The sequence below is a fragment of the Mercenaria mercenaria genome, chromosome 2, assembly GCF_021730395.1.
Source record: "Mercenaria mercenaria strain notata chromosome 2, MADL_Memer_1, whole genome shotgun sequence".
NCBI classification, from domain to species: Eukaryota; Metazoa; Mollusca; class Bivalvia; order Venerida; family Veneridae; genus Mercenaria; species Mercenaria mercenaria.
This window is the reverse complement of record NC_069362.1, coordinates 16899458-16918972: the sequence shown is the minus strand read 5'-3', so window position 1 is coordinate 16918972 and position 19515 is coordinate 16899458. Positions and strand designations below refer to the sequence as shown.

Genomic DNA, 19515 nt, shown 5'->3' with positions numbered 1-19515 from the left:
GATCCTGACAGATGCGCGGATCGCAGCTGGTCTGGATCCATCTGGTCGCATACCCACTATGTTGGTTTTCTCATGGCACGGCTCATTTTACTCCGGAAATAATTTTCTCCTCAAATTTTATATTTTATGGTTCTTACTAATGTACATTGTAATAACTGTCACAAAAATAAGTAATAAAATACAAGTAAACAAAAAGCGAACTCAATTATCTGTTATTTACTGGTCGTGGTCTCCATAAACAATTTGTACAATATGACAAAAACGACAAAGATATTTATAAAAAATATATATAATAAATGTTGGTTAATTATATACATGTATATATATTAATTGGCTGTTCTTTCTTTTTTCTTCATTGTCATCGCAAAGAAAAGAAAAAATATAATTGAAAAAGTAAACTATACCGAACAAATAGACTAATATTAGTAATATCATACATAAGCTTTTATTAGAATAGATACGATAATATGTTGTTTAACACATCCTTGCACTTTTTGTTTTCACGTTTATTGTCATAAAGATTTTTTTTTATAATTTTATCCAGGTTTATGGCAAAGGAAATATGGCGGCGACAGGAAACATTCCTTGCATAAAGAAATAAAATTGAAGAAAAGGAAAAAAGAACATGGTAAATACAAGTAGTACCATTTTTCCCTTAACCATTACCCTGCTAAATTTCTAAAATGGACTGGTCTATCTTTCAATTTCGGCAGTACCATTTATTATTTGAAAGGGTGTTTACTGACAATTTACTGACTGAATAGCGAACAGTGTTGACCATGAAGGCTGATCTTGGTCTGCACTGGTCGCAAAGGCAGAATCACTTGCCGTCAGCAGGCTAAACGTATATTTGCATTCTACGATGTTCTTATCGAATTCTATTTTTAAAGTTATGTGCAGTTTCCTCGCACAAATGAAGATTTTCAGTAATTCCATAAATCTCTAGTTGACGAAGACAATATCAAATGTTTTATTGGCAGAAAAAAACCCATACATATGTGCCACTATGCAGAAAGGATTGTAAACAATAAAATGAAAGCTGAAGTTAAGACATGCGCAAATCATTGTATAAGTATATAAACTGAACAAAAGTGTTGTAATAAGTCTATTTTATTTTTCTATTAGCAAAAGAGTACTCGGCTAAAAGTGGTCTTAATTTACTGGCTGAATATGCCGCTAAATCCTCAGCAGACGTACAGAAAAAGAAGAGAAAGTTGGAGGAAACTAATGGTAAGAGTTTCGTGTACTGTATCAGTTAATATATCTATAATGAAATCTTATGTCGACTGTAGATAAAATTCTCTCCTCTACTCACTCAGCTTGGTGCCTTGAAAAAGTTCTTCTTCCTGGACTCGAGGCAAGTACAAATGTACTTGTGGTTTGGAAGTGGATTGCGAAGATCACGGTAAATTTCCTATTTCGGCGAATTCTAGAAAATCTATCTGTTACCTTAGGCTAGGAGACACTACTCAAACACCTTTTTATATTACATTTATAGTAAATTTCCAGTTATACTTTTGTATTTAACTACATGTATGGTGATATTTTAGCGCTAGCCTCAAGATATTAATTGCATAAGTGCTAGTGATTGCATTAAAGATTTAAAAGGCTTATGATTTTGATTTCAATAAGTGCTTTTCAGATGAAACATTGTATGCGTATGTATTGATAATCTTCGTTTTATTCCAATTCTTTAAGCCCTCTCCTGCCAAAAACAATGCAATGTATGCCATTAAAATCATAGGATTTTACTTTACATATTTAGGATCAGTCAATATGTCGCCAGAGTCACCAAACAAAAAGCGGAAACCAGGCAGGCCGAAGAAATGTGACGTAGTTCGCCCGGGAGTCACAGGTTAATATTTTTGTTCAACACAAGTTTCAGACTATTGAATATAAATGAATAGCTTTTTCTGTCCATCTACGCGTATTAAGAAGCTTTAAAAGCGGAACACAACGCATTATCCCACAAAAATTATTTGTTGCATTTTTTGTCTCTCGTCTGTAATGATTATTCTTGGAGACTATTATAAAGAACGTGTAGAAATCATATGAAATGGTATTTTACCTTATAAATACTGTTGTGTATTTGTCAATATACAATCCCTATGGTAACATTTTTCAGTGATGGCGACATTATGACAGTGGCAATATCAGGCCAGTCTAAAAAAGATATTATATGTCCCTATCTTCATAATGGCATCACATTTACTAGTCTAAGATAGTCTCAGTCAGGTTCAATATATCGTCTGTCACCCTCAAGTGCGTGTGATAATTATTTTACCAGACCTCCCTTACATTTCAAACATAAAATTTCTATTCCACGGAGCGTAAAGAAATTAATGTCAGCCAGGTAACATCATGATGTTACACCAATAGAAATAACACATAAGCCTAAAATAGATACTAGGTTTTCCACTAGAAAAACGTTAAAGTTACACATATAACTTCATGATCGTACACTCCCAAAATAGCACATAAATTGAAAGGAATATATATTTGTTTTTTTTACACCCCTTTTACTGTAGTTTTTAATGTTACAAAATTTTCTTTTCATTTTGTCACGAAGATTTTTTTTGTGTAATAAAATGAATATCACATGCATTTGAGCATGTTAGTAATCGTTGAAAAATAATATCAACCGCGGTTATCGCCTCGCATTACAATATACCAGTATATCTCGAGTTCACAATTTCTGCTGGCACACTCAAATGAATGTGATAATTATTTAGTATCACTTCCTCTTCAGAGACGATTGTTGCTAAGCAATCCAAACACATGGACTTCTTCCGCTGGCAAGCAGACGACACAAAACAAGAGCGGAAGATTAGCGTAAGTTAAAAGTTTCAACCGGGTTGTTATTTTCTCAAAGTTTCTTTTTTTATACAAACACGGAAATTAAATAGTTCGTTTCCAAAAACATGCCAAAGTCCTGCCGTTGTATTAGCGTAAAACATATTTGAAATCTTTACGACCTGAAAAGAAAACACGTCGTTATCTCCAAAAAATAGTGCGAGATGGTCACTTTAATTTGACAAGTAACAAACATGATATGAATTATTTTAGACCCCAGTTGTCGGTTGAAGCATCTGATTGTATTGGTATGATGATGTGTTATTGTTAACCCTTACTATGCTTAATTTCCATAATGAACTTGTTCATCTTTCAATTTGGACAGTCCCATTAACTGTTAAAAGGGGTGCTTACCAAAAAGATACTGACTGAATGGCGAACAGTGGAGATCATGATCAGACTGCACGGAAGTGCAGGCTGGTCATGATTTGCACTGGTCGCAAAGGCAGAATCAGTCGTGTTCAGCATGATAATGGTTATAATGCTTGCCCGCTATATCGTATGAAGTGCCGCCTTAGAGAAAGTGTACGTCTGCTAATTCAAATTACAAAGACTTGAAACATCACTTGTCTGAGAATTTGAAAAAAAGGAGTGAAAAACTACCTTTGTCCAACTGTTTTACTGCTTAAACGGTACAAAAAGAGTAACAATCCAGACGTGAGCAACTCGTTCCCTGAGAAAAAAAGAGAACCTGATAAAGACATCGAGTTCAACGTCGTTTTTCCCACAATGAGTTTTGGAGAACAAGTTAGCACTTGTGCTAAAACAAGTATTGTTGTTAGGCTAAATGAATGTCATATGTAATGGAGACAATGATAAAACTAAAAAATAAAGCAAATGAAAATGATCCAGTGGATTATTCCATTTCAGTTGGAAGGTAAAACTCCCCTGAAGCCTCTGTACCTCGATGAATGGAATGTTCGCCGTAGTGAACGTATTTTCCTTAGTGACCCTAGTCCACAAACTAGTCCAAATGCCATTTCTCCTGGTGTTAAAGCCAAACAGGAAGTAGCTAAACCTGAGAAAGAGAAGAAGCCAAAACAAGAAAAACAGAAGAAATCCCAGTCGTTTAGTATGTCTCAAAAGGTGAAAAAGAAATACTCGACTGGTTTCAACCAAACTAAGGCAAGGGAGAAAACTACAGAATTACTAAAGGTAACGTTAGCATTTTCCTGAATGACAATTAAATGATGACAATGAATGCCTTTTTTAATATAAATTACATTCAGAGACAGAATGTATTGTGTAGTAAGAAAACTGACATATTGATCCAGTCCACGCATATAAATATTGTACATTGTGTTACGTACATACGCCACAATACCGATCTTGATCTTTCTTGTCGAAATGAAAATGGAGATATGATCAAAAGTGTGGGCCCGAGGCTTGAGATGTTCGTCCAACTCTTAATATTCGACCTTGATGTTTTTAATAAGATAATGTATGTAGTCAAATCCTCATATTTCTTCTGTCCTTGTTGCTAGGCAACACGTGATCGTCTGACACAGAAACGACAGGAGAAGAAGATGATGCTAAAAACATCAACCTTTAATAATGATGACAGTGATAGTGATGATATCCCACTTAGTCTGTTCAAACCTAAACCGAATATTAATGGTAAGATATTATAGCAGTATTTTAATCCTTACTCAAATAAAAGGTAATATCTTTGGAAAAATGGAATGTTTTGATGTAAAGTGTCCTCTCCCCTCTAGGGTTACTTCATTTACAGTGTCAATGACAGATTCAATTAGCAAGGTTCTCTTCTTTTCTTGAGAAAAATATATATAATTCTAGAAACTACGTGTTATAAAAATCAAAATTAAAGGTAAAGTAATAAAATATCCAGGGAAATTGTTTAAATAGGAAGTTAATTCAAATTGAAGTTCTCATTCCTTTCAGTGAAATTGTTTTAAATTACTAAGTTTCGTGGTAAAGTTTAAATTAGAACTCGGATTTAGGTGCAAAATAGTTGATGGCGACCTACTGGAGACCATTTCATGCCTATTGTTTCACACCTTAATTATCATAATATATACTACTAGTAAGACCTTAAACCAGACTATCAAGTTTTTGATTTATCGTCTCAGCGATGCTTTCGATTGAATTAGCACCCATAAGAGTTTGAGAAGCGGTTTCTCCCATCGACTTTTCTAAGGTATTTTTGCAATATACAGAAAGAACGAGAACCTTTTGTTGTTTACATACTTTTCCGTAGATGATGATTGTGTGGGTCACTTTTCAGTCGAGTCGTTACGATGTACGTTAACTACAGATGAACTATGTGATGGTATTAGAATACTTGTGTTTATGGACGGTCTGTTTCACGAAGGCGAGCTGAAGGCCATTCGCCCACCAGATATATACGGAGCTATACTTGACAATGAGAGGAAGACCAGGCCTCATTATTACTCACAAGAAGAAATACTGAAAGAAGCTGTAAGTTCTTATTAATGAGCCGCGCCATGACAAAACCAACATAGTGGGTTTGCGACCAGCATGGATCCAGATCAGCATGCGCATCTGCAATTAGAGAAACCGTTAGCGAACAGCATGGGTCCTGACCAGACTGCGCGGATGCGCAGGCTGATCTGGATCAATGCTGGTCGCAAACCCACTATGTTGGTTTTGTCATGGCGCGGCTCAATTTTGATTGACCTCTTTAAATTTCAGTCTTGATGCAATATATTAGTGGTAACATAGTTCTTTTCGATTTTGGATAACTAAATTAATAGTAACGTAACTCCTTTCGATCATGATGAACTATAGTAGTGGATGCACAGTGGTAGTAGGAATAGTTCTTATCGATCTGGATGCATAATAGTAGTAGTAGTGAAATAGTTCTTATCGATCTGGATGCATAACAGTAGTAGTGAAATAGTTCTTTCAGATCTTGATGCATATGATTAGTAATAAAATAGTTCTTATTGATTAGAGTGCACTATATTTCTTATCGATCTGGATGTAATATATTGGTAGAAACGTAATTCTTGTCTATCTGGATTTACTGTATTAGCAGTTACGTAGTTCTTATTGATTTTGATACAATTTATCTTCAGTAGTAACTCTGTAAAATGTATTGCCGCTAAGCGTAATCTCCGAGTCTGGCCTGTATTTCAAAAGCGACTCTGGCAAATATTTTGTTTTTGTAAAAAAGGCATTATATCCTATTAGATCTAAAATTGCATTTGGGAATTTTTGAAATTGATTTTCAAATTCTGATACCAAAATATCAATCCACTAGTGCATATGATTCTGTAATCACGACTCTGGGCTGAAAAAAAGGTGTACATGTATCATCTTCCTACTACTTAAGTCTACAAAATCGAAATATAGAACCTATGGCAATTCCCTACCGCAGATGCTCTGCTGCCGTGGTAACACTGACTACAAAACCTGGGTTTGTGAGTTCGAGCCTCCGCTCTTACAACTAAAAATCATTAACATTTGCATAAGAGTCACGTGTATGGTGCTTTACGTAGTATTTCCAAACTCAACAAGCAATCGGCCTCACGTTCACAGTTACAAATAATTTACTGTTACACGTATCTCATTTCAGCACATTGCAAATGTACTTTAAGCTGAGAGAACATGTTCGGAATAATAATTGTTTTATAATGACATTCATACATATATTGTGATTTTTTGCTGACGAATGTAGCGCGCAGATAATATTATAAAATCGGATAGGTAGTCGTAAATATAATAAATGCTCATTACATGCAGCATTATATAGATTATTCTTTGTTTTAATAACACACAGCACGCAAGCAATTTTACAATTACAGATATTATTGAATGTACAAATTGACAAAAAAAAAACACCCCATAATATTAGGGGAAAAAACCCAATTTGTCATGAAAATTGATTAGAGCCGTCTGTTAAATGCACCCGATGAACTGTCTGCAAAATGGTCTTTGATGAAATAAACCATTATAAATTATGCTACATGATTTTTTGCTAATATATGAAATAGTTTGTGTTTAAGATAAATTAAATCTAGTAAAGTGAAAATCGTTTGTCGGGAAAGAGAACATTTATATATATAATATAAAAGCCTTATAAAATCGGTACACACATCATGAGAAATTTGTGGACATGGGGACAAACTGCGATCGTACATGCTTCTTAGAGGTGGAGTTATACTGAAACCAATGACATGATGAAATAAAGGGTGTGCGGCGCAGTGAAGAACCCCTAACCAAAAAAAAATTCCATGCTGCTGTCTACAGTTCTACTCTGTATACAAACGTTTTTGTTAGAGCAGACCAAACCCAAATACATAAACGACATTGGATTCTTTCCCACATAGTATTATAGCCCGTTATATAATATAATTGCACGTTACGTAGAAAAATATCCCGTTACATAAATAGAAATAGAAAGTGGCAGATGGAGAAAACCTGTAAGCGTCCCTTTGGATCAAAGAAAATGTTTATTTTGTAATGTTTTGGAGGATGAATACCATTTTATTATTGAGTGCTCTCTATATACAGATTTAAGGCATCAGTACATTAAAAGATACTATTGGTTTCATCCTAACTATATCAAATTTATGGAACTAATTAAAACTGAAAATGTTAATGATTTAAGAAGACTTTCAGCTTATGTTTACAAGGCGTTTGAAAAACGAAACTTGATTTTTAATACAATGTAGCAGTCAGTAATATATGTTAAAAAGTCTCTATTATGATGTAACACTTGATATTTGTCATAATGTTAAATAATGCTCTCACAGTCTCTCCCTCTCTCAAAGATATAACATGCATTTGGTATGTAGTGTTCATCTTTTGATATATCTATTGTCATCTTACTTACACATCTTGTATAGTTGCATTGTTATTTCTTCTGTGATTATGTTATATTGATGCATGTACATGGGCCAGAATTGGCTTAATACATAATAAAGTTATATATACATAAAATAATAACCCGTCACATAGAATAATTGCCCGTTACATAGAATAATAGCCAGAGCCATAGAATAATTGCCCGTCACATAGAGTAATAGCCAGAACCATAGAATAATTGCCCGTTACATAGAATAATAGCCAGAACCATAGAATAATTGCCCGTTACATAGAATAATAGCCAGAACCATAGAATAATTGCCCGTTACATAGAATAATAGCCAGAACCATAGAATAACAGCTCATTAGCTACATTCAAATAATTGTAATAATATGAATGATTTCACACCAATTTAAAAAAATAAAATCATTCGAGTACCACTGCACGAAAAATAAAATGTTTTTGTGCATTTTTAAAGATTAGTTTTGTACAGACTCGTCAAGCTTAGTATATTGTAATTTACAGATTAAAGACACTAAACCATTAAGTGGGGACCAGCTAAAAGAAGGAACAAGAATTTGTGCTTACTGGAGCCAACAGTTCAGTTGTCTTTACCCGGGAACTATTTCTAGAGGTCAGCATTTATCATTTCATTCAAATTTAAATGAAAATTTCACTAAAAACGTTTAAAGTGTGTTGTGGTAAATTTTGCAGCAAACGTATTCAATTAATTTCAAGACTTGTTTAGGTAAAATTCTATAATGAATAACGGAAAGGTCTTAGAAAGTCACATTGGTTTGTAGGGCATAGTATCACATCATTCATCAGCGATAAACTAAGAGTTAATATTGTAATATCCAACAATGGCCGATGCAAATAAGATATTTTATTGATATCGTTAATATAGATAAATGCAATCTTGCAGAAACACTTAAAATTCTGTGTTTAAAAGTGTTATTCTGTATTATCAGGGAGCCCGAATCCTGTTACGGATAGACGTTTATATAATGTTGAATTTGATGATGGCGATACTGGAAAAATTCCGCTTGACCATATCCGAATCATTCCGCAAGACTTCCCTCATGTCGGTAAGTGCCTGAGCACATATTTCAATATTTCGAAACAAAAACATTACTCGTACTGAGCAGATACATGACGCCAGAAAATGTGTCCATGATGGAGTCAGACCATGTTTTTTGTAAAAATTTATCTATAAGAAGTTCCTTTAGAGACTTAAAATGCGTCCAAGCAAGCGAATAGCTGGCTCGGTTTGAAAGAATCTGTTCGTGAGCGGTACCAGTAATAAAATGTTCAACGCCCCTCTCGCCCCTAGCGTCGATTTCAGCAGAATTCAATAATGCATGAACATTGAATGACTCCATGGTCCCAAAGGATCGGAATCTAAGACAACACAGAGCCAATTACTTTGAGATTTTAAACGATTGCTTAACAGCACAATTTTCATAGATAATGAAATCAGTAAAAATGCCTTTAGGAGCATAGAAGAGCACAGTCAAGGAAAATGATAGCAATTAGGTATGAATGAGTTATTCTTGCATAAAACCTTTGTTTTTTGCCGATTTCGGGCATGAATTAAACAGGGAAAAAACGTGTACAAACAAGGAGATTCTCGTGAGCACGCGCTGTTGGTGAACGTTTTGAATATGCTGTTGCGGGTCCAACGTAAGCAAATTATGGATCCCGAATCAATTTTGGCCGAAGTCGAAAGGTCCGAGATTTATGAAATCTTTTCATCTGCATTTTTATTAAAAATATCATTTTTCAACCTAACTTTACTTTAACTTGTAATAAGCGCTACCTCTCTTGATACGCGACTGAATTGACGTTCCTTATTATTGTATTATTACGCGTATTTGACTCAAAGTAAGTTTTCACGCCGCGATTTAATCCCTGAAAATAATAGGCACACAACATTTACAAAAATACAATTTCGTTTTCCAAATTAATTTGAGTCGAGAAAGTTGACATGCTAACTTTAAATCTTACACTAGAACTTTTAAAAAATGTTTGTGTCTACTTTACACATCTATGCAGTCTACTGATGTAGTGATGGTGTGTAATGTAAAGCATAAACATGACGAAGCGTAAAGTTTGAAGGATTTTTCCATAGTTAATGAACATTTGATGAACAAAAGGTATGTATTATATATTTTTCAATTTATTTGTAGATCTCACCAACCATGTTTGAGTGTATAAATCCAATCTAAGTTGATTATATCGATGTTGGAAAAATTCAAATTTTTGTGTTTATCAAACTTTGATCGCGATGGGATGGGGTGCAAAGCAGAATTTTCTAGTTATAGGCCTAGAGATTTCATTTTTAACGACATGAAGAATATAGGTATCGATACCAGTTTCTATTAAACGATAATATTTACATTTAAAAAGCGTAAGGGACAGACTATTAATTTAAACCAAGCAGAATTGTGTTCTGTCGGCACCTCACCTGCAAATTGTGTAAAGACAGGATGCCGTGTATGCCCTTTTCTCATAATTCCGAGCCTCTAAAGCTAAAGTTCCTACCTATATATCGGAAAAAGTGGGAGTCATGCTTATTTTACATATATTTAATATTAAAGAAATTACCACAACAAGAATGTCCGTTCGACATGTATAAAATATGCACTGTTTCTGTATGCCCTGGAAATGCATAAATAAAACATGTGTCCATAACAACCTGAAACGGCCGACTTCGATCGGCTAATGTCAGCTGAATAGTCTTGTGTTTTTCGATATTTCCAGCACTTTAGTTGTGTTTTATGCAAGAATAGCGATAACACACGTTTGTTTCGTGAAACAACATCTGCAGAATCCCTCGGGCTATGTTGGTGCACTCGCCCTACGGGCTCGTGCACCAACCAATCCCTTGGGATTCTGCAGATGTTGTTACACAAAAAAACGTGCGTTAACCCTACATTCTTGCATAAAACCTTTGTTTTTTGCCGATTTTGGGCATGCACAAACAGGGAAAAAACGTGTACAAACAAGGAGATTCTCGTGAGCACGCGCTGTTGGTGAACGTTTTGAATATGCTGTTGTGGGTCCAACGTAAGCAAATAATGGATCCCGAATCAATTTTGGCCGAAGTCGAAAGGTCCGAGATTTATGAAATCTTTTCATCTGCATATTTATTAAAAATATCATTTTTCAACCTAACTTTACTTTAACTTGTAATAAGCGCTACCTCTCTTGATACGCGACTGAATTGACGTTCCTTATTATTGTATTATTACGCGTATTAGACTCAAAGTAAGTTTACACGCCGCGATTTAATCCCTGAAAATGATAGGCAACAACAATTTACAAAAATACAATTTCGTTTTCCAAATTAATTTGAGTCGAGAAAGTTGACATGCTAACTTTAAATCTTACACTAAAACTTTAAAAAATGTTTGTGTCTACTTTACACATCTATGCAGTCTACTGATACAGTGATGGTGGTAATGTAAAGCATAAACATGACGAAGCGTAAAGTTTGAAGGATTTTTTCCACAGTTAATGAACATTTGATGAACAGAAGGTATTTATTATAATTTTTCAATTTATTTGTAGATCTCACCAACCATGTTTGAGTGTATAAATCCAATCTAAGTTGATTATATCGATGTGGAAAAATTCAAATTTTTGTGTTTATCAAACTTGATCGCGATGGGGTGGGTGCAAAGCAAAATTTTCTAGTTATAGGCCTAGAGATTTCATTCTTAACGACATGAAGAATATAGGTATTTATACCAGTTTCTATTAAACGATAATATTTACATTTAAAAAGCGTAAGGGGCAGACTATTAATTTAAACCAAGCAGAATTGTGTTCTGGCGGCACCTCACCTGCAAATTGTGTAAAGACAGGATGCCGTGTAGGGTTATGCCCTTTTCTCATAATTCCGAGCCTCTAAAGCTAAAGTTCCTACCGATATATCGGAAAAAGGGGAAGTCATGCTTATTTTACATATATTTAATATTAAAGAAATTACCACAACAAGAATGTCCGTTCGACATGTATAAAATACGCACTGTTTCTGTATGCCCTGGAAATGCGTAAATAAAACATGTGACCATAACAACCTGAAACGGCCGACTTCGATCGGCTAATGTCAGCTGGATAGTCTTGTTTTTTCGATATTTCCAGCACTTAAGTTGTGTTTTATGCAAGAATAGCGATAACGCACGTTTGTTTCGTGAAACAACATCTGCAGAATCCCTCGGGCTATGTTGGTGCACTCGCCCTACGGGCTCGTGCACCAACCAATCCCTTGGGATTCTGCAGATGTTGTTACACAAAAAAACGTGCGTTAACCCTACAATGCAGTATAAATAAATGTGTATATTCCGATGTTTGCAGTCTAAAAAGTTAAAGTTTCTGTGCTATTAAGAAGACGATTTTGTTTTGTTCTTTCGCCTTTATATTCCACAATAAAGGAATTCCTAATGATATACTAAGACGGTTGACAAGAACATTCTTTTCTTTATCTTTTAATTACTGCAGAATATGATCCAAATCCACTCTTACTGCTAACTGCTCGTCGGAGGACAATGTCCACATCAGAGAGTGTTAGCAGTGAGCCAAAGAAATCTACATCTGAGTCAACAAAAGAATCCAAGGTAAAACGAGGCCCTGGAAGGCCACCGAAAGCGGAAAGACTGATGTCTAGTGAATCAGTAGGTGACGAAGATGTGTTTCTCAATGATACACAGAAAGACACTGACAAGAAGACTAAAACCGGGCATAAGAATAGTACGGATGAAAAGAAAACACAGGATCGGCAGGGTACTTAAAATTTATTTGATGTTTCTGGCATTGTGTCGTTTTAATAGAAGCTTTGCATTTGCAGTATTGAAAGTCAATTTTAGTAAAGATAAAGTGATGTCAATGTTGTTATCCAATTTCATTTGCATTATTGTAGTACTTTCAATATTTTATTTGAGCCGTGCCATGGGAAAACCAACATAGTGGGTTTGCGACCAGCATGGATCCAGACCAGCCTGCGCATCCGCGCAGTCTGGTCAGGCTCCATGCTGTTCGCTTTTAAAGCCTTTTGGAATTGGAGAAACTGTTAGCGAACAGCATGGATCCTGACCAGACTGCGCGGATGCGCAGGCTGGTCTGGATCCATGCTGGTCGCAAAGCCACTATGTTGGTTTTCCCATGGCACGGCTCATTTTATGTGGCCCTAGGTTCATTGTGAGTTTTATGCCTCAAATGCCTTAAAGCAAGCGCATGTGTTTATGCAATTGTAAATATACTGTGTAACTTTCTGAATATATTCAGTTAATTTTATCTGACCTTGTGTCGTACAGTTTACTTCTTCTATTTTCAAATTTCACTACAATTAATATTAAAACAAATATAATGGTGACTGTTTTGTAGTAAGAACGTGACTGGCCAGAAAATAAACTTATGCTGCATATTTGCTTTCTGCTTAAACTGACATATTTATGGTTGTGAAAAACAGAGAATAATAATTGGACTTAATGCAACAATACTTTTCTAATAAACCACTTGTTAAATTCGTTTTGCTTACATGGATAAAACAATTAAACAAACTGTACGAAGACATAAATTAATATCGCTTCACCGGTTAAGTCATGCCCCAATTTAGCTTTTTGGTTTAGGAGCTAATATTAGGTATATCTTGTAGTTACACTTTTCCGACCACGTGGTTTGTGGGAGTGGTCTGGAAGCTGCACGAAACGCCCTGGTATGAAAGGCAAAGCAAAGAAAGAGTATTATAAAACCGTTACTCGTGGTAGAGAAAGTATATCGGTAGGTATAGTCGTGGACATTATTGGTCATCTCATAATAATCAAATTCATCTCATATTCATTTCATTTAATTGTCTTTTTTTAGTATCAGCATATCATATCATTTCAAAATCTCTGGGTCAAATTCAGGGTAACCTGTAATAACATCTAACAACACTAGTTTAAGAAATACAAGTGCAAACAAACCAAATTGCTTGGTTTTACTACTTAAGAAAGTGTATAAACTTATTTTCATGCGATATTTCTTTGGTCATAGCTCCCCAAACTGCATACCATTTTTGCGACGTTTTTTTTTTGCAGCAAAAGCGCGTTCATTACTGCTTATTTTTAAATAATTTTGTCCTTGGCATTTTATTCATTCTTCCTGTCAGCCTTTCATCTTTTCATCTAATTTTGTTGTAAAGCTTTTCTAAATTTCTAAGCAGCCAATTAGCATGCGTTTACATGCGAGTTTGGCTATTACGTTTTGCTTTCTTCATTGTCATTTATTTCATATCTCAAGGGCCGAACGGAAAACTGTCGTTTCTCATTTGAGTTGAAGAAAATTTATGACAGTTGTCCGTAAATCCCTTGATTTTCAGTTCATTGTTTCATATTGTCATCCTTTCATCTTTTACCGAGTTTCATTTTTTGTCATTGTTCATGTTTTGTAATGAATCATGACATTTGGTGTTATTTGTCAAGAGGCAGTGCATAGCTTTGCATTTTCGCTTTCGTCCTGCCGCTGACCACAGGAACATCCAAGAAGTTGATAACCAAGAGACCGGGATAATGTGTATAAATGAGCCGCACCATGAGAAAACCAACATAGTGTATTTGCGACCAGCATGGATCCAGACCAGCTTGCACATCCGCGCAGTCTTGTCAGAAGCCATGCTGTTCGCTTTCAAAGCCTGTTGCAATTAGAGAAACCGTTAGCGAACATCATGGATCCTGACCAGACTGCGTGGATGTGCAGGCTGGTCTAGATCCATGCTGGTCGCAAATGCACTATGTTGGTTTTCTCATGGTTCGGCTCAAATGTGAATTGAAAGCCTAATGTATTCTTTCAAGCCAAATAAACATTCTAAAAAGTCTTTAAGGTCAGGATAAATGAATCGAATCCACAGATTTGCACGAATTTAACTGTTTAATTCTTGATTAGAATGAGATGAGTGATGAGAAATGCTCAGAATAAAACCATTCCGTTGTACCTCAGTTTTGATACTCGCATTCATTCTCATCATTTTGTGTAGATCTTATTCATAAATCAGCCATACAATTCATATTTGTTCCACATAGTATTCGTTTTTTAGTTTCACAATTTCATATCTGTAAAGTTTAAACATCATTTTTAAACTCAATACCTATAGAAGTCTTTTTCTAATTTTCTGATACTTAAGATTTTATTGTTTCTAAACTTAAGAAACGTAATTTTGCGATATTTTAGGGAAGAGTCTTAATGTTTTGGGAGAAAACTTCTAGAAAGTATCAGATATATAGTTACCATTAAGGAAGAATCTGTTTAATTATCTAGATAATTATCTGTTGTTTTGTTTTGCATCGATTTTCTTTATGAAATAGACTATGAAAATATAGGAAATAGTAGCCCAGTCAGATGATGTGTTTAAATGATGTGTGTGTATAGATTTCAAAACATTTTACGTATTGTTTCAGGTGGGGGAGAGCGCCGTGTTTCTCTCTACAGGGCGGCCAAATTTGCCGTACGTTGGACGTATTGAAAGTTTCTGGGAGGGATGGGGTGGTCAGATGGTAGTTAAAGTTAAATGGTTCTACCACCCTGAGGAAACAAAGGGAGGTAAAAGGCTACAAAACATGAAGGTAGATATTTAAACAGTCAAATTGAGGGCCACTGTACGGGAACAAACATTATAATTTTGCGACCAGCAAGGATCCAGACCAGTGAACATCCATACTGTTTGTTTATCATAACATCCATGCTCTTCATTACTCAGTTCGATACCTGTATGCTGATCTGGATCCATACTGACCGCGAAGCCCTAACGTTGGATTTCGCACAGCGGCGTTCACTTATTCTTAACCTTTACTTAAAATGAAATGTACAAGCTGTAGACCAGCAGTTCTTTTGGAAAGTAACAAAATATTTATGTAAATATATCGTTGCTTTACAGAGTTTTTATTCTTATCTGAGATCTGATATCTGCAAACAAAACATATGTATAACAATAAGATTAATGAACTATTTATTCAGATAGGCTATATCTATTGAAGTCCATTCAGTAACACGTGCCACTATCTGAATTTTAAATGCATGAAACAATGTTTTCTTACAGGGCGCACTTTTCCGGTCCGATCATGAAGATGAAAATGATGTGCAAACCATTTCGCATAAATGTGAAGTTATTTCTTATGCCGAGTACAGGCGTCGCATTGACGTCATTTCACACGAGGACACAGATGACGTATATTATCTCGCGGGATCTTACGAACCGACGATTGGTCATATTAAGTTTGAAGCTGGAGTTGTTTGATTGTACAGAGAATTTGAGAATGATAATTGAATCACGTGACATGTATGTCACTATCTTCAAGAAAAGGGTTGAGTTAGAAATCATCTTTGAGACTCCACCAGTTGAGAAGAGAACTATTAATTCGCCGGCGTGTTATCTTGTTACACATGTCTCTAGTTATAAGTCTCATATTCTAAAATGAAGATGCAGTGGATTGCATAAACTTGTATCATATGTACTGTTATTATACAATTATGAACCACGTTTTACGTCTTGGTAGGAGGCAGGTCTAATAAACTGCGTCAATCAATATAAGATTTTGATTGGCGGGGCAGATTTGCTTCTTGAAACCTGTAGTGTTGTTTTATATATTTGCCATACATAAATACGAAAGCCATTGGTATTGATGCATATGTTATTTTTCCAAATGTTGTACTTCAGTGCTATTCAATATTTGTTAGAGATGTAAATAGGTTGTTGTTGAGGATGAATATCGTTTTTAGAGCACAATTTGTCAATGTAAATAAGTGTAAATAACAGATCTCAAAGGTCAAATTTATTTTCTGTGAATTCCAAGTCTTTCAGTCTGTCTCTCCATAATTAATTTTGTTTCTGTGTGGCACTGAATAGTAAAGATATATTTGATTTCAAGAAATCCAACGTGATTTTCTGATGGCTAAACAAAACAAAACAAGTTTGAGCAAGTGAATGTTAAAATAGTATAAAAGTATAAAATATACAAACTTTACGTTTATCTTGATGAACTTGAATATAATTAACTTAAATATTTTTAGAGGGAAATATCTAGATTTTTTAACATATAAATAATTATGAAATTAGCACCTTCATTTGTTTTGTATTTATGAAAGAAATTGTATTGTGTCGATATAGTACAGCCAATGAATAACACATAAGTCATGTTTTCAAGACATACTTGGAAATATTTCATGAGGTCGTTTTTGGAACATATGTCTTGATATAAACAATCAAATTACAAATAAAGTAAATAGCACTTACTTTGCGGCATACAGCCTGTCGGCGACGTAGCATAGCAAACTTGATGGATTTCTTCCCTTTTGGCACTGCCGTTTCTATTTTATGTCATTTTCAAGTTTCTGGGGATCTCAGAGGGATTTTCTTGACTGTTTGTGTTCATTCCAGTTAATGTTTATTTAGTGAACTCTACTTTTTTGTGCACCTCACGGTACATGTGTGATAGCAAAGAGGGTTGAGGTGCTTTTTAAATGAGGTGGCTTGTAGCAGTTAGATACATAAGACTTTTTTACGTAAGTCTAATTAAAGTGATATTGTCTAACCATATTTTTCACTACCACAGTACATTGGCTTTGTGAGCTTTTGTATATTCGAGCAGTGCAGAAAAACTGTCATTTATGACGGTACTAGCAAATTGCATAAAACCCATCTAACAGTTTCAAATGCATTGATCAGACGTGAAACGATCACAATGCATGCAACCTTTTACATGTGTTCGCTTAAACATGATGTGTGTTAGAAAACGGTACAAAACGGTACAAAATTTTAACATTACTATACTTCCAACTAATTTCAGAGGGATAATAGAATGTAAATTATGCTCACCATTATCAATATGAGATACTATTACTTTCCTTAGTCTAATTTCAGAGAAATTATAAGACATATATGCTTTGCGATAGTCGCGTAAGCAATAATGGCTTAGAATGCTTCAGGTGTTGAATGATATGTATGAAGCTTTGACAATTATGCTAATATAATCTACGAATTCTTGTGACGAATGCCTTAAGAACGTAGAGTTAAAATTAAAATATATTTAAAGAGCCATAACTGCCTCTGAGATAATGTACGGATCATTGAACATTCTTGACAGGAAATAAAAAAACAACAACATATTAACCTTTAGCCTGCTGGTGGCAAGTGATTTTACCTTTGTGACCAGTGCATACCAAGATCAACCTGCAAGTCCATGCAGGCTGATCATGGTCTGCACTGTTCGCTATTCAGTCTGTAAATTTTCAGTGAACGCCCCTTCGAATAATAAATGGTACTAGCCCAAATTGAACGAAGGACCAGTCCATTTTAGAAATATAGCAGGGTAAAGGTTAAAAGAAGTTGTTAGGAATTAAGTATTGTAAACATCAAACAACTACAGGCGTATAAGCATATGTACGAAGAATATTTGTTATGAAATTGAACACGTGCCTTATGCATGTTATGTGTACCAGTTTGTTCTCTTTCTGTATGCTGATAGGCCGATTTCAGTGTTATTATGTTTCTGCTTGTTTGAAATAAGTGCATTTTATGTTTTGTGGGGTTTTTATGTCTTAAAATGACTTTGGGTAATTAAGGATTTGTAATAATGCTGGAATATCCAGACACTCTCTTTTCTAGATTCCCAATAATGCTTATATAGTGTGTAGTGATATACAATGAGCTACAAATAAGGAAAATCAGAAAATATTATTTGGGGAAAATTCACGATTATTGTTTTTTTAACAAATATTTCATAAGTATATGCTTAAACATCTAAAAAAATTGATATGCGTTTAATTCTAACGTACTCGTATTATTTCTGGTCATATAACTTGTTGCTGAGTCTAGTTTTTTCACAAACATTTCGCCATCTTTATTTAATGTTTTCTTAAGAAATACTGATGTTTCATTGTCTACAAATGTAGACTTCCATATATGTAAGACAGAGAAGTACAACGTTTACTTTGAACGTGGTATTTAGTAGCCATTAGAGTAGTTTTTAAATTAATTATACTCAAATAACAAAATGTCAAGGACTGTCGGGCGATAAGAGGGAAGTTTTTATTCGATTTGCTAAAACATTAGGGAGAATTCTTAAATTTATGTTTTGTTTAGAGATTTCTGTTTGCATGTACATGTACTTTATACGAGACCGTTATGAATGTGATATTATTCTAAGTGCTTTGTTGTTTGTTTGAGAAGTTTTCTTTTATTTTCTGTATATTTTACGTTTGTTATTTCTTTTACTTTATTTTCGCAAGCGGTTCCTGTGCTTTAAAAACAATAGAACATATTGCCAACAACGTCGCTTACATGTATCAAAAACTTGACTAGCAAATTATCATTTTACATTTTTATTTTGGAAAGCATTTGTTGATAGTGTTCATACATTTTATGATAATATTGTTATGTGATTTTAAAAACTGTTATGTGATGAATAAAAATGAAACTTGTGAATAAAGTTTCTAAAATAGCTTTTACCTTCCTTTGTTTCCTTTCTTTGGTACGATGGTTACGAGTTAGAACCTATCCCGTGTTATAAAGTTGCTTAGATTGCAATATGTATTGTCGTTGTTGATAGAAGTATTGATTTCGTCGCAATGGACAGATTTTGTTTTTGTTTAGAAACCGGGTCCATAGGCTCGGGGTGAGCTGTGGACGTAGGTGGATAGTGTGGCAGCCATCATTTTAACTAAAAATCTCTTCTAAAACTACTGGCAAGAATTACACCAAACGTAGTCTGAAGCATCCTGACAAGACCACTGTACTAACAGAATCTAGGCAAGATATTACGATGCCTTTGGGAGATCATTTTGCTATTTGAACACAGAAAAAAGCATTTGTTGAAGACCTTTTAGGCATTGTC

At 34.7% G+C, this 19515-nt stretch overlaps 1 protein-coding gene across 11 annotated transcripts in view; it reads left to right on the top strand.

Annotated features, from left to right (window-relative positions):
* Positions 1–19124, top strand: part of LOC123561998 (uncharacterized) — a 94730-nt gene extending 75606 nt beyond the window's left edge. For all 11 annotated transcript variants that reach the window (XM_053531045.1, XM_053531053.1, XM_053531025.1 and 8 more), the window contains 13 exons: positions 545–628; positions 1126–1230; positions 1766–1855; positions 2750–2832; positions 3724–4008; positions 4338–4470; positions 5099–5292; positions 8171–8279; positions 8617–8733; positions 12152–12433; positions 13305–13429; positions 15085–15249; positions 15723–19124. In XM_053531045.1, coding sequence (XP_053387020.1) covers positions 545–628; positions 1126–1230; positions 1766–1855; positions 2750–2832; positions 3724–4008; positions 4338–4470; positions 5099–5292; positions 8171–8279; positions 8617–8733; positions 12152–12433; positions 13305–13429; positions 15085–15249; positions 15723–15920 — 1970 coding nt within the window. In that variant the 3' untranslated portion in view covers positions 15921–19124. The remainder of the gene's footprint in view (positions 1–544; positions 629–1125; positions 1231–1765; positions 1856–2749; positions 2833–3723; positions 4009–4337; positions 4471–5098; positions 5293–8170; positions 8280–8616; positions 8734–12151; positions 12434–13304; positions 13430–15084; positions 15250–15722) is intronic.
* The last annotated feature ends 391 nt before the right edge of the window (positions 19125–19515 follow it).